This window comes from Haliotis rufescens, unplaced genomic scaffold (genome assembly GCF_023055435.1).
Source record: "Haliotis rufescens isolate VD_foot unplaced genomic scaffold, xgHalRufe1.0.p SCAF_17, whole genome shotgun sequence".
NCBI classification, from domain to species: domain Eukaryota; kingdom Metazoa; phylum Mollusca; class Gastropoda; order Lepetellida; family Haliotidae; genus Haliotis; species Haliotis rufescens.
Window position 1 is genome coordinate 6,788,098 of NW_025963857.1, and position 22,766 is coordinate 6,810,863.

The 22,766-nt window shown below is 39.5% G+C and overlaps 1 protein-coding gene across 4 annotated transcripts in view; it reads left to right on the top strand.

The window, feature by feature from the left end:
• The first annotated feature begins 254 nt into the window (after window positions 1–254).
• Window positions 255–22,766, top strand: part of LOC124139755 (mesenchyme-specific cell surface glycoprotein-like) — a 37,001-nt gene continuing 14,489 nt past the window's right edge. The window contains exon 1 of one of the 4 annotated variants that reach the window (XM_046507109.2): window positions 255–481. In XM_046507109.2, coding sequence (XP_046363065.2) covers window positions 283–481 — 199 coding nt within the window. In that variant the 5' untranslated portion in view covers window positions 255–282. Of the gene's footprint in view, window positions 482–17,714; window positions 18,142–21,582; window positions 21,952–22,766 lie in introns of those variants that run through there. The other 3 variants (XM_046507250.2, XM_046507283.2, XM_046507192.2) reach the window with 3 other exon arrangements.

The following is a 22,766-nucleotide window of genomic DNA, read 5'->3' on the forward strand; positions in this document are numbered from 1 at the left end:
TATAATTACATACGATGATACAAAATATAAAAATACAACACAATTTTTATAAATGTCATAGTATACAGAGCTCCTGTCATACATGAAGCGTCATGTCAGCCAGAGTTGGTTGGATGCAACAGGATGCCGTCATGCTTGGGGTGAATCCTACACAGTTCGGGTTAATAAGTCAAGCGTAACACCTGTAGAAATTCGAAGTAGGCCACTCGGTCGACCGATTGACCTCTCAGAAAACATTCTGTTTAGTTTGGGTGTGTGTGGCAGGAAGGGGTACCGCAGAACATGGCCTTCATCGTCTTTGCTTGTGTTGCCATAGTCGTCGTGGTTGCAGCGGATGCTTACGATGTCAAGTTGACAAAGCGATCAACTGCCTACATTCCTGACCACTATTACCCTAACGCTACTCCCCATTATGGAATCTTCGGGGGTTCGGCGGACAGAACCGGTTATGACCATTCAAACAAAATTGTGTATGTTGCAGGTGAGTCGATTAACTATGATTGATAAGATGATGATGATGATGATGATGATAAATTCTAGCTACATCTGTCATAAAGCCTGTAACGAAGATGAACGAGTGACCATAGCACTTACTTGTCTTTTCCCACGCCTAAGAAAATCAGCTAGAATTGCTCATGTTCGTCAAATATAGAGAAAACGCTTCCCGAAACCTGAAAATTAGTCATTAAGAGTCATTTAGCCTTATGTCTTTTAGCCTTACCTCCTCGTCAGTCGGGGGCACGGGTGGCCCAGTCGTCTAAGGCGCCGCGATTCGCTGTGCAGAGTTGCGTCCCTTGGGCACGCCAGAAACCTATGATTGTGGGTTCAAATCCCGGTTCGCCCCGATTATGTTTCTAGGTTTGTCAGCACCATACCAGTGCTCGTGGGTTTCACCGAAGTGGTAAACGTCTGAGACCTGCATCACTTCGGGCTTTCCTCCCACATTAAGCTGACACGCCGCGATATAACTGGAATATTGTTAAAAGCGGCGTAAAACCCAACTCACTCACTCACTCACTCTTCGTCAGTCGCTATATGACGGAAATAATGTCGATGCGACGTTATATTTTAACTCACTAATCGGAGTTATTTTAAGTCCAAAACATGGAAGTTATGAGGTCCCGTGTATGCGATCATATTTACATAACGATTTCCAGATGGGTTTTTTTATTTCCTAAGTTCTTAATTTATGCAGAGTGTTTTTGTCCTCCTCGAAATGTACGAACCACGAGAATATATTTACACCAGTACCATATCTCACCGGCTCGCTCAGCGCAGAGAACCGGATTCTCATTGGTCTTCAGCAACCGTTGCTTGCCGTGATGGACGACGAAGTGACCGTGTGGCCAGGCAAGCCATTTGGTTGATGCATGTCATCGTATCCAAATTTCGAAGATCGATGTTTATGATGTCAATCACTGGATTGTCTGGCCCAGACTCGATTATTTACAGACCACCGTCATATTGCTGGAATATTGTGGAATTTGTCGTTAAACAACTAACAAGGAGCTTGCGCAGGTAGTGTGATTCTATCCACAAAAAAAGAAATTGTCTCCAAAAAATATTGAATATTTATTAGTCTGTTGAATTTAGAGGAATGTGCATGCATCCTACAAAAATGACATTGTTGCAAGGAGTTTTTTCTTTTTTAAAAAGGCAGGCTTATATTTTCAAATAAATAATATCCTGGTTTTGTAGCTGTAGCTGAAGAAAATCTAATCTCCTTAAAAAATCCAAGCCCCCAAAACTATAACATTTGACCTTCACATGCCCCTGTTTTCTTTAGTGTTTGTGTTTTCGACATCTCTTCTGGTGCTGAAACTTCGCATGAACGATCCTAGCTAAGATGTCACTAAAACGTGCCCCAATTCTAAATTGGCGACCGTTTTGAAAAGTGCAGTCTTGCGCATAACTGTGACATTTCTGCCAATTCCAATTAAAATCAGTTCTTCACTTCTATTTGATTCATCACTGCTGGACATTGGATCAGCTGCGAGACGCCATATTCTCGGTACGAGTGGGCGAAGCATTCAGACAAGCATATCTCATTTCTTTATCTCGAAAAGGAATATGATCGTGTAGCCCCGATTTCCGGAAAGGTTAAAGCTGCGCTAATAGATTGTTGTAAATATTTAATACACGCAGTCGTTCCTGAACGCGGTGGCATCGACACGCTACCGGGTGTACTATCGAGGGTATGCTTGGGTTCACTGGCGGTTTTCTTTTGCTGAGATCGAAATTTCGGAATGGAGGTGGTAAGGACCGGACCGTCTATATACACGATATCGTGCAAATAGTGGACCAATGCCGTGCAATATACACGACTGGAAAACTCCCTCCTCCGCCGTGAGACGCGAACGCTGATTGGTCTATTAGTTTCCTACACAACAAACCTGGTTCCCGGTCTCAGTTGCGCTACGCTACATTGTATATTTCTCCAAAAAATGTTAACTCTACACCATAGTGCGGGTATCGTTTCTAAAAAGATATATCAAAGATAATAAAAATTCTTTACTTGTTGATAAAATTGTAATTTCTTCTCTAAACATCTGTAAAGATATAAAGGTTTGCTACGGTAGATAAACCAGGTATCACAGTTAGTTAAAAGTTTTGCAGTCGCACAGACATGTTGTGAACATAGAGATCATAAATATTTTGAGTAAACATACTTTACCTAATGAGATACTAGTTTTACGAACCAGAATATTTATAGTTTAGTTTTGTTGAACCAATTAAAATCAAAACATAATTTCCCCTATTAAAATACTAAGAACCTTCTGGTAAAACAAAATTTACGAACTGAAGCAAGCATTTATTTTCCGCGTCGTGATTTACATGCAAAGTATATCACGCGTTGTAGTGGAATATATGTAATGTTATTGCAAAGAATTATGGTATGTTGTTTGTAGAGCTGTTATTATGCAATCCCCATCCCTTCAGAGAAATGTTCTAAAGGAAATGAGCTACAGAGCCTTGTGGCTGTATTTTTGTATATCTTAACATGAGTAAATTTCACTTAGGTCTCTTTATATTACAGCTCTAAGATCAATTCTAACGTGTGCCAACTACACTGTGTTCTTGTTGTCATAGCAAAAGAACCAGGTAATGCAACGGTTTGTGTAGAGTTTATTCCAAGAACAACACAGAAAGTTTTATGCGTAGTTATGTGGAACCCGACATTTGTTAGGGTTCATAAACATCTCAGTTATTGAATTACATCTGTCAACTATTATCGGTAATACACTGAACAAACGAAACTATGCCAAAATCACTTTATTAGAAATAGGATTCGAAATAATGTTGTCCAATCATGTAAAACTAATCGAAGAAATGCTAAAGAAACGGTGCAACTGAAAGTCGTGTGCTACATTCTGTGTAAAATGACTTTATTATATACATTTTGAAATGCACGTTCAGCATAACATGATGCATACGGGTGTAGCTGACAATATTCGTCAATGGTTTTGGAGTTCTGAAAGAAACAGATTCATGTCACGGATGGGGACAATACAGAGAGATAGGGCCATTGGTATGAATGAATAAGTATGGTTTTACACCGCTTTTAGCAATATTCCAGCAAAATCACGGCGGGGGACACCAGAAATGGGCTTCACACATTGTACCCATGTCGGGAATCGAACCCGGGTCTTCATTTGGGCAATGGCTTCTTGACTTTGACGTCATCAGCATCGACTGCCCTGGGACATATCAGCTGTTTCTTGGTATCCAGACGCCGCCATCACAATGACATTGTTTCACTATTACCCACATGTCTCACTATTACCCACATGTCTCACAATTACCCACATGTCTCAGTATTACCCTCGTGTCTCATTATTACCCACGTGTCTCACTATTACCCACGTTTCTCACTATTACCAACGTTTCTGTATTATACACGTGCCTCACTATTACACACGTGCCTCACTATTACCCACGTGTCTCACTATTACCAACGTCTCTGTATTATACACGTGCCTCACTATTACCCACATGTCTCACTATTACCCACGTGTCTCACTATTACCAACGTCTCTGTATTATACACGTGCCTCACTATTACCCACATGTCTCACCATTACCAACATGTCCCACTATTACCCAAATGTCTCACTGTTACCAACGTCTCTGTATTATACACGTGTCTCACTATTACACACATTTATCACTATTACCCACATGTCTCACTATTACCTACGGGTCTCACTATTACCCACATGTCTCACTATTACCCACGTGTCTCACTATTACCAACGTCTCTGTATTATACACGTGCCTCACTATTACCCACATGTCTCACCATTACCAACATGTCCCACTATTACCCAAATGTCTCACTGTTACCAACGTCTCTGTATTATACACGTGTCTCACTATTACACACATTTATCACTATTACCCACATGTCTCACTATTACCTACGGGTCTCACTATTACCCACATGTCTCACTATTACCCACGTGTCTCACTATTACCAACGTCTCTGTATTATACACGTGCCTCACTATTACCCACATGTCTCACCATTACCAACATGTCCCACTATTACCCAAATGTCTCACTGTTACCAACGTCTCTGTATTATACATGTGTCTCACTATTACACACATTTATCACTATTACCCACATGTCTCACTATTACCTACGGGTCTCACTATTACCCACATGTCTCACTATTACCAACGTCTCACTATTACCCACATGTCTCACTATTACCCACATGTCTTACTATTACCCACATGTCTTACTATTACCAACGTCTCACTATTACCCACATGTCTAACTCTTACTATTACCCACATGTCTTACTATTACCAACATGTCTTACTATTACCAACGTCTCACTATTACCCACATGTCTTACTCTTACTATTACCCACATGTCTTACTATTACCCACGTGTCTCACTATTACCCACATGTCTTACTATTACCAACGTCTCACTATTACCCACATGTCTCACTACTACCCACATGTCCCACTATTACCCACATGTCTCACTATTACCAACGTCTCACTATTACCCACATGTCTTACTCTTACTATTACCCACATGTCTCACTATTACCCACATGTCTTACTCTTACTATTACCCACATGTCTTACTCTTACTATTACCCACATGTCTTACTCTTACTATTACCCACATGTCTTACTCTTACTATTACCCACATGTCTCACTATTACCCACATGTCTTACTCTTACTATTACCCACATGTCTTACTCTTACTATTACCCACATGTCTTTCTATTACCCACATGTCTCACTATTACCAACGTCTCACAATTACCCACATGTCTTACTATTACCAACGTCTCACTATTACCCACATGTCTCACTATTACCCACATGTCCCACTATTACCCACATGTCTCACTATTACCAACGTCTCACAATTACCCACATGTCTTACTCTTACTATTACCCACATGTCTTACTCTTACTATTACCCACATGTCTTACTATTACCCACATGTCTCACTATTACCCACGTGTCTCACTATTACCCACGTCTCACTATTACCCACATGTCTTACTCTCACTATTACCCACATGTCTCACTATTACCCACATGTCTCACTATTACCCACGTGTCTCACTATTACCAACGTCTCACTATTACCCACATGTCTTACTATTACCCACATGTCTTACTCTTACTATTACCCACATGTCTTACTATTACCCACATGTCTCACTATTACCCACGTGTCTCACTATTACCAACGTCTCACTATTACCCACATGTCTCACTATTACTATTACCCACATGTCTCACTATTACCCACATGTCTCACTATTACCCAAGTGTCTTACTATTACCCACGTGTCTCACTATTACCCACGTGTCTCACTATCACCCACGTGTCTCACTATTACCCACATGTCTTACTCTTACTATTACCCACATGTCTTATTATTACCCACATGTCTCACTATTACCCACGTGTCTCACTATTACCAACGTCTCACTATTACCCACATGTCTCACTACTACCCACATGTCCCACTATTACCCACATGTCCCACTATTACTAACGTCTCACAATTACCCACATGTCTTACTCTTACTATTACCCACATGTCTTACTCTTACTATTACCCACATGTCTTACTATTACCCACGTGTCTCACTATTACCCACATGTCTTACTATTACCAACGTCTCACTATTACCCACATGTCTCACTATTACCCACATGTCCCACTATTACCCACATGTCTCACTATTACCAACGTCTCACAATTACCCACATGTCTTACTCTTACTATTACCCACATGTCTTACTCTTACTATTACCCACATGTCTTACTATTACCCACATGTCTCACTATTACCCACGTGTCTCACTATTACCCACGTCTCACTATTACCCACATGTCTTACTCTTACTATTACCCACATGTCTCACTATTACCCACATGTCTCACTATTACCCACGTGTCTCACTATTACCAACGTCTCACTGTTACCCACATGTCTCACTATTACCCACATGCCTTACTCTTACTATTACCCACATGTCTCACTATTACCCACATGTCTTACTATTACCCACATGTCTTACTATTACCCACATGTCTCACTATTACCCACATGTCTCACTATTACCCACATGTCTCAATATTACCCACATGTCTCACTATTACCAACGTCTCACTATTATACGCGTGTCTCACTATTACCCACATGTCTCACTATTACCAACGTCTCACTATTATACGCGTGTCTCACTATTACCCACATGTCTCACTATTACCAACGTCTCACTATTATACGCGTGTCTCACTATTACCCACGTGTCTCTTTCGAGCTGACCAATGAGGATCGGTTGGTTATAAAGACTGACCCGACTGACTGTGTGTCAACGTACTGTATAAGCATGGATGATCATGCTGTCAACCACATGTCAGCTTGTCGATTCTCGACGACTTTCAGGCCGCAGTGACGTAGTTGGAATATTGGTAACTGTGGATTAAAACAAGCCCAGGCATCACTCGCAAAGGAGCTATAGATGAATAAATACATCAACAACAATCGAAGTATGGTGATTTCCCATTCACCGTTACACAAACAAATACAGTAGAACATGTCCATCCTGCATTGTATTAATCAAGTGAAAATACATTCGTGGGTATATATACTCGAATTACATTAATCGCTTTAAATGATCAATCAGCACGGTAGTGCGCGCGTAAATAGGATAACAATTTTACATTCTAATTTAATCATACGCGCGTTGATATGATAATTATTTTAACCTGTAAAAATTATTGTCATATTAACGCGCGTATGACTAGCTTTCTTGTTACAAAACTGTACTCATGTGGTTACGTGTTTTTTTCAAGCTGTACCATAGATAGTTAACTTAAGACATTGTGTACAGCAGAAAGTTGATGCTGCAGAGGATGCTATGGACAGTAGTTATAAACAATATGTCTGTTATTCTGTTTTTCATCGGAGCAATTTTTTGCAAACAAATATCCACGTATATTTTATTTACATGTGGCTCTTTATCCTTGAGCTCTCATTGTTTCCGATATTTTCTAATAATTTAGAAAAAACGAAATAATGTATCAATGGTGAAAGAGATTAAAATTAAAACATCTAAATGCCCATTAAAGATCTGATGTGAACATAGTTTTGAACAAACCCTCTTGTGATTCCTATATTCAATACGGTTAATGTCAAGTTCTCTAAAGATGAGTTACAAAGGTGTGTCGATAGTTGCACACTTTAAGACCCTCTGATATCACTCCTGTTACACAACCAGTCAGTCGTGACCTGAAGCCTCATCACTCGTGCAACCGCGGAACGGTTGTTCGAAATGACAAACACACCAGCACAGAAGTCCCACTCAATAAATCACATATCTATGGTGGCCGAGAGGGGACATCGCTCTCTCGCCCTTGATTACGGCCGCGAGAAAGTGATAAAGCAATAACACGAGACGGGAAAGCGATTACGTATCGTTTTCTTGTCTGATACTATCGTTTTTTCGTCTCGTGTCCTCACCTTATCGCTTTCTCGCGGCCGTAATAGAAGGCGAGAAAGCGATGTCCCGTCTGGAGCACCATACATATCTAAACACACGCTACTTCACACGAGCTCCGAATCAAGACAATTTGTTAGAATTACGGCTCCAGTTTGACTTCTGGACAATCACAAAGGAGATTTGTCTGACCTTATTTAGACTAATGTATACATACAGACGAGTAATATACTTGTGACATAGCACTGTGTCGGTAAAATGCTTTGAAGATGAAATGTGGTCTTGGACGGGGTAATACATGTATATCAGTAATGTCATACATCACTAAGTTGCGCTTTGGCGTCGCCTATAATGGAAATCTCGTTCAGCTGACAAGATATGAATTGTCACATAGAAACTGTTACATCTTAGTAGGGAATTAGCATAAAGAGGTAGACATGTGTCTTACATGAGACCAGATGACATTCAAGGTCACTCAGTATAACGGAGGCGTTAAAAAAGTTTGGACCCACGACATCTTGTGTTTTTATGATTGGAAACTTTATATGCTGCTGACTGTAGTCCGTCAGCTATACTGTGGGCAGATGTTTTTTTGTAATATCACAGAACAAATTATTTTAAGAATTCAGTTGGTCAATAGTGTATTAACCCTTGACCTGATAAGGTTCTTGTTTACTTAAGAGCAGAGTTGGCCATGTCAGAGGATGTAACCAAAATCTAGGAGCTCCGGCGGGGGGCAAAGTGGTCTTGTTATTGTGTGGTATGAGCTGTGAGGTGTCGGGTTAGCGAAAATCCAATTTTCCCTAATATCAGTAAAGCGAAAACCCAAGTTGGGGTATTTGTCCCACGAAAGCGAGAAATGAGTAATCTTCCGGCCCATAACGAGCTATGACGTAGACCCAAGAGAATAAAGTAAAAAATGAGACCAACGCAAGGCTACAATGATTGGGAAAGTCTAGATGTCCACAGCTCTAGCCTGAAATTAAGAATTGTTCTGTCCTCCTTTTTAATTTTTTAATTTTATTTTGTAGATATGGATAGACCAACCAGGAAAGAAATTGATGGCATATTAATATCACATGTCACATCACACAATAACATATTAGTATTTGATATTACGAAGGGCATGACCAGGTACATGTTCACTGTAGTGATGTACATACTAGTCAACTTGATTGTAATGTTTATTATAGCATAGTGTGGCATCAACGATTACTATATGATATCCTTACTTGTCATCGATGTATTGATATCGAACAATATTATGGACGATAATTCGAAATTCTTATTCGAGCTATAAATAGCTTCAACAGGGACAGTACCGGTGTCAGTAAAAATTTTCATAGTTAAAAATATGTATCTACAAAATATAATCTAAAGGAGCCAAGAACAATATTGTTTTATCAATGCTTACTTCCATGGAAAGAATTGAGGCAATCTGTGCTTGCCAAATCGTTCTAGACTTGAGCTGGATTCCTTTTAAATTTATTCTCTATGGTCTGGGAGACATACAAGGGTGTCAGTATCGCATGGAGAACTGACGTTTGGAAGAATCCAGCTGGGCCCAGCCTGGGTCAGTGTAATCGGATATATTGTGGAGTTTCGGGTTTGGGCTGTTCGCTGAATACAGAATAGAACAAAGGCTCACGAACAAAGGCACAATGTAGAGATTAAAGCATCACTACCTCTGTTTATATCAGATATGTTATTGTGATTTGAAATCTCTTTTTGAACAATTGCGAGTTATTGTTTACTCTGTATTCTTTCGTCATGGTAGAATATATATATTTTCTACGTTGCTTTTTGAATTATCCACAAATAATGAGAACTACAGTGTAAACATCTATCTGGAGATATACAATAATACAACTGAAAGGCATATCTGAAAAATGGGACTAATCGACTAATATTTCTTTCTTAAACACTGTCCATTACAGGCATTCTAATCATTATATTATCCTTTGTATAGTTTAAAAGTTGAGAAATATTGCATTTCAAATCATGGCAAATAGTGTATCTTTCTACATTTTGAATTCATTATAATTTCTGCAATAAAACCTTAACATCAGATAGTGATATATACGAATATGATCTATACTGTGATAAATGAATTATTAATTTTGTATGATGAATTAAATAATTAGAAATATGACAGTACAAACAAATTATTTTAATCTGTTCGTGTGAGTAGCTAACAAGGATCAGTGCAACTCACTAACGTAACCATTTGTGAAAAATCAAATATCAAAATTTTAGGGGTTTGAACATGTGCATTGAATGACAGACAGAAAGCAACGCAATGATTAAATTATGAATCAAATTATTTTACAAATAAAACTAACTATATAGAAAGTACAAGTTTAATTTCTCAATGTTGGAAGGTGTTTAATAATAGTTTTTGTTTGATTGTTTGTTGTTAAACGCCGCACTAAACAATATACCTGCTATATGACGGCGGTTTCTAAATAATCAAGTCTGGGCCAGACAATCCAGTTATTGACATTAAGAGCACCGATCTACGCAATTGGGATATGATGACATGCATCAACCAAGTCAGCGAGTCTGATCACCCGATTACGTTAGTCGCCTTCGTACAAGCATGGGTTTTTTAAGGCCTATTCTAACCCGGAACGGGTATTTTTTTTAATAATAAGGTACAATGAAATTCTGTGTATGTCCATAATAAGTGTGTATAAGTAAACGGATAATATATCCACACACGCCAATTAAACTTAGACTGCATATGGTTCATTGATTAACTCTTTTACAAGTCTATATTTCAAGACATGTATTTGATATTCATAATAACTCGACAAAATGGTACCAGCATCCCAGATACCTATAATACATTTTTGAACATGAAATACATCAATTTATAATTACTTTAAAGTTAAATCATGTATCTAAATAGTAAATTAGAAGGATTAAAAATATACACTTCCGACAATTTTCTAATATTTGTTTCGTTTGGAGAGAGAAGTAGTTAAAGTAGTGACTGGTATCTAATGGGTGCAAACAGGTGTCGAGTCGCTGTCTGAGATGGCTCTAATCTGTAGCTCTAAAGATCACGACATATATATATATATACATATATACTGATGAATTAACGTTGTAATACTACGCAAATATATGTCCAGATGTATACATCAGTTTCATCTCATGATCTTTATTCGTGCGTTTAGCTCTTTTTCTACGAGAGATTATGGGGTGTTACATCACACCAGAAAGCCATGTCCAAATTCAAGTCATAATTTCATGGTCCATCTTGTATGTTGGACACTAATATCGTAATATGGCTGAATATTGATAAACGTGGTATTTACCCGATTACTCACTTAATTATTCCATTTTCTTCATGCACTTTCTACAATCATCTACGATCACTATCTATAAGGAGGTATATCTATATTCATCCAAATGTCCATACATATCTGTCCACATACATATGTATTAAGCAAGTCCCACATTCTTCCTTAAAAGATAAATGCTAAGCATTTCCTCTGTATGTATTTATATATATAAATATCGTTTTTATGTCAACGCTGATGCAGTGAACGTACCATAGACCTGATGCTAGAATAACATCTAATCTCTGAAATGAACATATTTTACAGAAATAAACAGTTGTTAAACAATAGTTATAAAATATAATAAAAAGGAGCCAAGAGACTTTCTTCATTTTGCCAAATTTTGGGCCGTATTGGACATATTTGTTTCGGGGTCTGTATGACAGACAAACCTAATGTTTTTAAGCATAAAGATAAGTAAGTATAGCTGTTGTATATATTCAAATATGTTTGTGATTAACCCGACCTTGAAAAATATTGAAGGGTGAGTGGTAGGTATTTATGTCATTATTTCAAATTAGAATGATAGCACATCAGGAAAGCATGGCACTTTAATATACGTATCCTGTTAGCCCAATAGTGTTTTAAGTAAGAGCAACATGTATATCGAGAGTAAAGGTTTGGTGCGTGACTTATCACAAATTACTGTCAGAAAGTGTGCATATTCTGTTTATCGGCAATAAATGACATAAGGCGATCGATTTACTTCAGAACTAGTATAGATTACTTTAGGTTAGGGGAAAATGTATGTTATTAACAGAACTTTGGATTTCGGCAAGCTTAGTGCTCAGGGGGTTATTTAGCCGGGTTCAAAGGATTCGGGTCCTGGCTTGGGCTTTGTGTTGGACGTGTAGACGGCATTTCCAGGTTTGACGTATCAATGACCAAAATGATGTCTGATGCAATTCTCTATTTTGACTTGTACCGTGTGTTTCGGTGCCTTTTCGGATGATCACTTGGCTTGAATAGAATCCGACCGCGTCATTGCCAGATAAATCCGTTTTATGAACAGGAGGGTTTGAATTTGGTCTTTCCCGCATGATCTCACACTTTTCTTGTCGATTATATGTACCTTTTCTCCCAATACCGATTGTCATTTCGCTCTCACTTTCGGATGCGATTGTTCCGGCATTGCATTTATCTACCTTCCCCAGCTACATCTATTGGGAACAACTCACAAGACACTTCCCTCTAACAAATAACGTCAAATTTACGACGTCCTCAAGTTGCGAGTGCATGTTCGAATCTCATGACGTTATGATAGAATAATATCGTGAAATATATATCGCTTCCTTCTTCTTTGTTCTTTGCGATTTATCGCGTAGCTGTTTTGGTTTTTAAACAAGCATACCATGAAACTGAATAATATGTGCTGTTTACATGTCAAAATTTGCCAAATTGTTACTAAATGTTTGGCCACAGCAAGGCTACGTATTCACAACTTATTGTGGTAGGCACAGTATAACTCATGCTTCTGGACTGAGGGAGGGCCGTATTCCTCCTTGTGGGTCACCTGCTTGGCAATATGGGACGGGAAAACTGCAAGTTGATGGTACAGACAGATAACAGAGATCATTTTACAAATGTGAAACCTCATTCAACAAAGGATGAGGCGAAAGCTGAAACTTGGTGAGATTTACAGAACAAAGGCAGTTATTTCTAGTTTTTTACTGACTCTCGAGGATACATTTAATAAAACAATTAATAATTAATTTTGTGTGTGTGTGTGTGTGTGTGTGTGTGTGTGTGTGTGTGTGTGTGTGTGTGTGTGTGTGACATCCCTTCGTGCACTTGTGCTTCCTACTCAAGTTACTTACGTACAAGATATATATTACGCTGAGGAGAATTTACGATTTAACGTTGATACGTCTAACTGCTGGTCTGGTTTGTTTGTTTGTTGTTCAACGCCGCACTCAGCAATATTCCGGCGGTCTGTAAATGTTCGAGTCTGGACCAGAGAATCCAATGATTGACATCATGAGCATCGACCCACGCAATTGGGATACGATAACATCCATCAACTAAGCTACTGAGAATGCCCCCTCAGAGGACAAACATTCTGTGGTAGCGCGGCGGTGTTGACCAGAGGCTATCAGCAGTATTTCCTGTCCAGGTTATTTAGGTCCGTTGTGTGTTTGCGTGCGTGCGTGCGTGCATGCGTGCGTGCGTGCGTGCGTGCGTGCGTGCGTGCGTGGATATATATGTGTGAGGGAGGGGGTGTGGGGGTGAGAGTGGGGGATAGATGATGGATATAACAACAAGTAAGGTCATCTTGAGCGGGACAGTTTTCGTAGATGGATTAGCATATGAACTATGATTCTCCTTAGGTAGAAAATAAAGATCCACGATGTTCGACCTGGAAGAAGTGTGTAATCAAACCGCACAGCATTGGTCTTTGATTGACTGTAGCGTCAAAAAAACTCATTCATGTACTTGATCTGAATGTTCATCTTAATTGTTATGGATAGTCACGGAGCCGGGATCCAGAGAACAGGGTGTCATTAGATAAAAATGAAGTAATAATAGGATTACCAGAAAAACGGGGTATAACACCCAAGCCAATAAGCTTCGCTCAGGAACACCAGAGTAAGTCAGTACAAGATTGAAAACTGCCCCATAAGTATGTATGACAGGCTAGTCGGGTATTGCTACTTGTATATGTGAAAACAAAGTTATCAAAATGAATAGCAAAACTGATGAAAGTCACCAATAAACGTGTATAAGTGTTATATCGTCACTGCAAAAATAATGAGTGTTTGTTTTTAGTATTAACATTCAAAAACGTGATATCTGTATTAGCGATATTGTCTACGTTCCAGCGGCGCGTAAGCGTTAGGCTTACTATCTCGTAGTATAAATGTTGCAAGAAATTGTATTTCTGAAGACATCACGATACAGATTTTACGATGCATCGCGTCTGCACTAGCGCTCAATAACAGCCTTGTGATTGGGTGTTTCAGTAGTTTAAATTGCTGCTCTTGATATTGTTGATTAAACTTTGATACTATGAACAATATAAGGTAATATGAGAGTATGACTTTAGAACGGTAACATGCGTTAATGTATATCTGATCTATATACAGGATGACATAAATAGAACAATGCGTAGTACGTCCAGATTAGTGTATAGACAAAATCTAATAATTAAATTCAACAACTCTCCTTTTTAAGTCTTTTTTCCTGACTTAAAAGTAAATGAAAGAACACAATCGTCCGGAATACAATGTATAATTCTGGTGTACTTCCATGTGACTGTATAGCATACAATAAGCTTATGGGTCCCGTTTGGATCGGTTTGGGTGGCAGCTTAGATATCCATAAAATAGGTTCATCTCGGAATCTCCCATATAACTGGGGCTCCTCTTCAATTTCAATGGAGTTACTTGTTTTTTTTCAAAACTATACAGTTTTAGCATTAGTCTGAATAGACATCACCAGTTTGGAATTTGAAACTAATCTTTTTAAAAGCCGGTTGATATTCGTTTGCGTATTTGACGATTATATAACTTTCGAAAGTAAAAACGTTTTCCTATTCTCAGACGTTCCCGAGCCTTGCGCTTTTCTAATTATTTTGACTAAAATTATTACCGTTATCATTGTATTAGTTAATGGGAAACGCGTGCGGATCAAGTACGTGCAATAAATTAAAGCGACATTGTACGATTCCGAACTTATCACGAGACTGTGTTTATGAATCATTGTCAGATAGTGGTGACATAGTGGAAACAATACGCGAAATCGCGCATGCACAGAGCGGAAAATTTGGACAAGGCATTAAGCAATCCGCATGCGCAGAACGATTGATTTCAGTACTTCCGCTAAGCGCTTCGAGTACAGCGTCAAACTCGGGCCTGTAATCTAACACGCGAGAATTGACCAATGAAATCTGAGAAGTAGGAATACCGGTAGACGCTGTTGCTTAATTGGCAATGCCAATCAAGACAGAGAGGAGCTTGATGATATCGTTCTCTCCCAGTAAATTCCGATGTCAAATAACGGCGTTATTTGGACGGAAAAACGATGGTTTAAAAGCGTCCAAATAACGTCGTTTTTCCGTACAATGACCATATACGGGAAAAAAAGACGCTTTCGTGTTTGCAGTGTAACTCGTAATAGCCACTGGTCGCGCACCGATCGAGTGCAGAAGTTCCAGCCTAGTTCGGCAATTGTAGAAACTGGACTTTTACAGTCAGTTAACGCCCTTCTCTCGGAAAGATACAAGAGGCCTACGTCTTTTCTTTTTCAATTATAATTGACAGACAAAGTTAGTTATCAAGCATTAATTTCAACAGCTATTGTCGAGATCAGCAGACCCCTGTATTTGTCAGAGTTGCATAGTTGCCTCCCTTAAACGTGCGGGATGCGCTGATCCTGTGTTTGGACACCAGATTTGCCCAGACTTCAGCTGACCTGCTCCTTGTTTTATCAGCACTTTATAGTGCAGGTTTGTAAGTGTAGGGTGAAACACTCCTCCGAGGTTGTGGTTGAAAATGTAAAACCACGAGGGAGGGAAATGCCCGGGGTCCGAAGACCCGAGGACTTTCCCGAGCTCGGGGGTTTACATTTCAACCCAAACCGAGTGTTTTATCAAACAATGCAAGATATTTCAGAAACATAACAAAACATCGCGATACCTTCTAGTGAAATAATACACTGTGTTGTGTATAAAGGTAATTCGATCGAAGCGTGCGAAAGGGGGACCATAATTAAAAGTTCCATTCCTTGTCTTCGATTTTAGAACATTGGACGTTAACAGTTTCTCCTCAACTCATCAGGTCTTACTGGGAAAAAGTGAAACCTCATACCCGTGATGAAGTCTTACGAGGAAAAAGTGAAACCTCATACCCGTGATGAGGTCTTACCAGGAAAAAGTGAAACCTCATACCCGCGATGAGGTCTTACCAGGAAAAGGTAGAACCCCATACCCGGGATGAAGTCTTACCAGGAAAAAGTGAAACCTCATACCCGCGATGAGGTCTTACCAGGAAAAAGTAAAACATCATACCCAGGATGAAATCTTACCACGAAAAAGTATAACTTAATACCCGTGGTGATCATAGACCATAATGCAAAGTTCCATTCCTAGCTTGTCTTCGATTTTATAATACTGGACGTTAACAGTTTCTACTCAACTCATCAGCTCTTACTGGGAAAAAGTGAAACCTTATACCCGTGATGAAATCCTACCAGGAAAAAGTAAAACCTCATACACGGGATGAGGTCCTACCAGGAAAAAGTAAAACCTCATACCCGGGATGAAGTCTTACCAGGAAAAAGTAAAACCTCATACCCGGGATGAAGTCTTACCAGGAAAAAGTAAAACCTCATACCCAGGATGAAATCTTAACACGAAAAAGTATAACTTTATACCCGTGGTGATCAAAGTTCCATTCCTTGTCTTCGATTTTATAACACTGGACGTTAACAGTTTCTACTCAACTCATCAGCTCTTACTGGGAAAAAGTAAAACCTCACACCCGGGATGAAGTCTCACGAGGAAAAAGTAAAACCTCATACTCGGGAGGAGGTCTTACCAGGAAAAAGTAAAACCTCCCAAGACGTGATAACGAGATAGGAATATACTTACAATACAATAGGCAAAAGTGGCAGGAGCATTATAATTAAGATGGCATTTGGTTGCTCGAGTTTGACTTTGTCTACCATAATTATAAAAATGACCGCCACTTCCTATGGATGTATTGTCCTTCATCTTCGCCCTAGGACCGCCTCCGTGGTCTAGGGGTTCGAGCCCCGGTCGCGTCATACCAAAAGACGTTGAAAGATGGTACTTGTAACCCTGTCTGGCGCTCGGCATTAAGGGGCTGTTCGGATCGGAGTATACTGTGTCTGAGCGGGGTATTCATGTTAAACTGCGGCATGGTATCTCAGTGAGGTAGCGCTATAAACTGGCTTCAGTCCGGACAAGTACAAGCAGCCACACACACACACATACTCTCACATACTCTCACACACACACACACACACACACACACACACACACACACACACACACACACACACACACACACACACACACGTGCATGCATGCACGTCGCTATATGAGATCAATAATCTTGGACACGACGTTAAAACCAATTTTACCTCACCTCACCTCACCTCACCTCACCTCACCTCACCTCACCTCACCTCACCTCACCTCACCTCACCTCACCTTCCCCCCTAGAACATAGTCCAAACAGAGAATGACTTTCATGTTCAACAAGCCGAACATACCAAACACATTTCAGGATATGAAATAAACAGAAACGCAAGCCACATATTTACCCGTGCCGTATAGTTGCTAGGCGCTGTATACGCAAGTCAATGCATTATGTAACAGGTACATCTTTTCCACATCCGCTCCTCTGTCTATTTAAAAACGAGTTATACGAAGCAGTCGTGTTACAACAACACACAGATGAATTTGTCATGTCTGTAAAACACGTCTGAAACCTGACCTGTCTTACGAATAACCGGAGGGTATGTGCATTCATCATCATGTGACTACGCGACGTCGCCTGGGACAAGACGAACACGCACGAAGTACCTCCGCCTCCACGATCCGCTAGCAGTACACCATCAACAAAGTCGTGTTGTGTGAAAGTATGTGGGAAAACCTAAACTTGTTGTTTCTGGTCAGCCTGGTCGGGGTGAGTTGTTATAAGGTGTCGCTAACGAAACAGTCCACCCTGTACATACCGTCCTCCTATGGAATAGATGGAGCTGCTCTCTACACACTCTTCAGTGGTCTTGAGCAGATGGCGTTTGACTCTGACAACAGGCTTGTCTACATGGCCGGTAAGTGTGAACTGGTTAACGTCCTTGTCTTGGCAAGCCGAAGACTCTGCATCAAAAGCCTCCCTTGAGGTCATTTAGGAGATAAACATACATGTTTTCAACGTAGAGCTAGGTTACCTGTAGATTTAACCGCGCTAAATTGAATTTGAAACCGAATTTGTTTTTGCGTAAATGTGGGATAAGCTGTGTACACTGGTAGGCTCGCATACTTGTCGACATGTGCGCAGTCACGTATGGGGACACATTAACCTGACGTGAAAGGGTTTCCTAACTGCATCCTGCACGACAACTGTGTGAGAATAATATGTAGACTCAAGTCCATATCAGATTATATGTATTCATGATTTGTCATTTGCCATCACTGACCGAAGTGGCTATCACTCACTGGCCTGCTAGCCTACACGATACTTTACCTGCCTGCTAGCCTACGGTTTAATTACCCATTGTCCTAATTACACGATCTGAGTCATTCTCTCATACATATACATTCATTAATATTAAGTAGAATCCCTGTTTGGAAATTGGCGCTTGAGCGTGGAAACTATCAACTGTATGACAAGAGGGATGACCTCAACTTTCCAGACCGCCTCCGTGGTCTGGTGGTAGAACGTCCGCCCGGAGAGCGGAAGGTCCGGGGTTCGATCCCCGCCCGCGTCATACCAAAAGACGTTAAAAAATGGTACTTGTTGTTACCCTGTCTGGCGCTCGGCATTTGAGGCTAAAACAAGGGCTGGTCGGCTCGGAGTCAGTATACTGTGTCTGAGTGGGGTATTCATGTTAAACTGCGGCATGGTATCTCAGTGAGCTGGCACTATAAATCGGCATCAGTCCGGACTAGTACAAGCAGCCACACAAACATACGTGCATGCACGTCGCTATATATATATCTTGGAAGTGACGATAAACCCCATTTCACCTCACCTCACCTCAACTTTCCACTTGTCAACTTTACCTTTTATGTCGAGCAATATCCCAGCAGCTCAAACATTTTGTGTCATTTCACAACTTTGTTGGTACAATCAAGGATGGTCTTTCCACCAAGATTTCAAAGAATGTCATACGACTCTTGCACGAAGGTTTTTGATCAGGGTTACAACAATTTAAGCCCATGGTAAATCTTCCAAAGGTCTCATGGTAGAAATGTGGACGACATTCTAGTGAACAATTGATTTGCCTTTGCATGTGTGTTTCACGGGTGCCACAGCTTGGTCAGGAGTTCTTCGCGAACACCTGGTGTCATCACTATATAATTGTGATTCATAAACACATGCTTAAGATAAAGTCGGAATCGTACATTGGACTCAAGAAGAGAGATGGTATTTCTTATGAAATAGTTTTCTCTCTTGTTATTGGCATACCATAAATCAAACATACATTCCTTTGCTCTCGTCATATTTACAAGAAACTTGATGTGCTTCTCATTTCTGATACAGTTTTGGGACATCAGAAACGAATAAATATTTTAACGAAGTATTGTAATAATTATTCTTAAACTGTAAATTTGGATTTTGGGAGTATCCTTTAAAGGTGTGATGAGTGGTATGTGACAAATATCGTCTTATAAGTATTTGGATGTTTGGAACACTCATATTACCAACGCTGCTACACAGTCTTAAAAACTCTTGTAAGCCTTGAACCTGTTCCGGTGCGGTCGGGTAGCCCAGTGGTTAAAACGTTAGCTCGTCACGCCGAAGACCCGGGTTCGATTCCCGACATGGGTACAATGTGTGAAGCCCATTGCTGGTGTCCCCCGCCGTGATATTGCTGGAATATTGCTAAAAGCGGCGTAAAACCATACTCACTCACTCACTTGAACCTGTTCCACATAGTTTGTTCTCAGAATATTTGACACTAAAGTTTTGTCTGTTCTTATATATAGCTCTGAAATCTGGGGTATTGACTAAAAGGAAATTGAATCTGTACACTTGCTAGACTGCAACCATTTCTAAGGGTTAAAGGTACTACACCAGAATATGGGAGAATCCCCTTTACATGTTGGCTTTTACACGATGTCTTAGCTACTGGTGTTAATTATATAATAAAAAAGCCTGAATAGTTTCCTAGAAAATGTTATAATATGCTGTACCAAGCTTAGACAAATGACGAGTGTAGCTGGGCTTCAAAAAGATTAAGGTTGTACAGTAAAAGCATGGTTTTGGATATATTGGAAAAAAAAGAAGTTGGCTTTCGAGAGTAATTTTTATCGGAATTTGCCTCACGTTTACATTTTTTTACAAGACTGGCTCTCTTCACTCACAGATAGCTCTAAACTGTTTACTCACGCACTGTTCAACCCTGAATTTGTTGTAGAGCCTTATATTGCTCTGATATCGATTAATAAATTTCGATATGTATGAGCTCAATTTCGCTGTAGCCCTCATACTCACACATAGTCATGTTCATGTTTTGTACCATGTCCCCTATGTACAAGAAATCATCTTCTTCTTCTACTCTTCGTATCGAGACGGGACAGTATCACTTAACACCAAGAGAGCAAAGATTAGATCACGTTTGTAAACAGGGTTACATTTAAAGTGAATATCAGTTTTTATTAGTGTGTCAAATGTGTAATTTTCGAAAACAGTCTGTACCTTCGAAATACTTTATCCTACCCTTGAATATACTCATGTCTTTGAAAAATCAATGTCTTATAAGAAATGTCGCTGAATACATTTCATCATATATATCATGCGATGCGCTTGATAATGTCCTTGCTAATAGAATCCACCAAAGACTAACATCTGTATTTACAACCTAGAGTTTATTCAAGCTGCATTACTTATCTTGTAGGGGTTTCACGATAAATCGATATATTGCTATTGGTAAGCACTTAAAAGTCAGTAATCGATTGTTAAATCAGTTTCCGATCAATAGTATCGATTTCAGTTAGGAATATCGATAGTTTCGATTGTATTTACCATATCAATAAAATACATGCAATGCTGTTCAAATTTGTTTTACTTTTGACTCTGAGTGGTAGTAAAGTACACATGGTAATGTGTAAGTTATTAGGGTAAAGAAAAAACTTTACTTTTTATCTGTTGTTATAGTTATCACATTCAAAGGAAACTTCAGTTCCAAGGTTTAATTCAACTCTTAAATCCATCGAAAATGATACGCGGAAAACTATCGATATTTATCGCAATAGTTGCTTGCAATATCAATAGTTATCGCAATAGTTGGTTGCTTGCAATATCAATAGTTATCGCAATAGTTGGTTGCTTGCAATATCAATAGTTATCGCAATAGTTGGTTGCTTGCAATATCAATAGTTATCGCAATAGTTGGTTGCTTGCAATATCAATAGTTATCGCAATAGTGATTTCCAGACCAATAGTCACCCCTACTATATTGCGTATGGGCCAGGAGCGTCCGATGTACCGATGACCCACATATATGCAAATAAATAAACATTATATAAACACACGTGATTGGGGTGTGACGCACGGACCTGCGACGAGTGTACCTTGAAATCAAACACTGTGTAACCAATGGCGAAGTCTTAAGTGCTGCTATAAAAGACAATCACAGCAAGTGCACTTCATAGCGGGACAATCCAGAGAAAGCTGTAAAATCGTCTTCCGACCATTACACCCTGCTCTCAACCAAACAGCATGAAAATATTTTTGTTATCGCTTTTTTGTGTTTGGTCACATTTGGATGTCGATGGGTTCGAAGTCAAATTAAGGAAGCAGTCAACGATATATGTGCCTTATTCTTATATCAACGGCAGTGCCCACTATGGCCTTTTGACAGCACCAGCAGAACAAACCACTTACGACTACATCGACAAAGTAGTGTATACAGTTGGTAAGTATAACCGCGTTTAGGTAAATATACACTGTGTGTTTCATGACCATATATACTAAAATTGCAATATAAAGAAATATTCTTACTTGTAGGGACGGTCGGGTAGCCTAGTGGTTAAAGCGTTCGCTCGTCACGCCGAAGACCCGGGTTAGATTCCCGACATGGGTACAATGTGTGATATTGCCAGAATATTGCTAAAACCATACTCACTCACTCTTACTTGTAAACATCTTTCAATTTCTACCGTAAGTGATTGTGATGTATATATTCTAAATGATTAGATGTCGGTATTTGAGTTTATATGGGTTGGTTCCACGGCAACTTTAATGGTAATTTACTGTTTTTTACTATTCCTGTTTCTTTACTCAAGGATGTATGTTGACTAAATCGCTGATCTTTATTCTGCTTAAAATCCTTTAATCAAGTCGCTATCGATGAAATAAATGTTCGTGGGATCGATTAATAGCTCGCGTCCATACCTGTGCGCGTGGTAAGACCTGCAGTCTGAAAGCAGTTTATAGCGTTAAGCTGACATGTTGTATACACAAACACACTGCTCAAGACACGCCCACCCAAGTTGTTTATTTAAGTGTCACTTTCTGTAGAGTTATATGATGCAGATTGCATTCTTCTTGTAATTAAAAATACAGTAAATAGCTAAATGTGCAGAAGCCACCAGGAGGTTATGAGAGACTAGTAAAATCAATGGAAACAGATTGGTATAAATATTATTAAAATGCATACAATTCAGTACAATACAGTACAATACAGTTCAATACAGTACAATAGCACGTGTTCCCGCACGATCATACTTG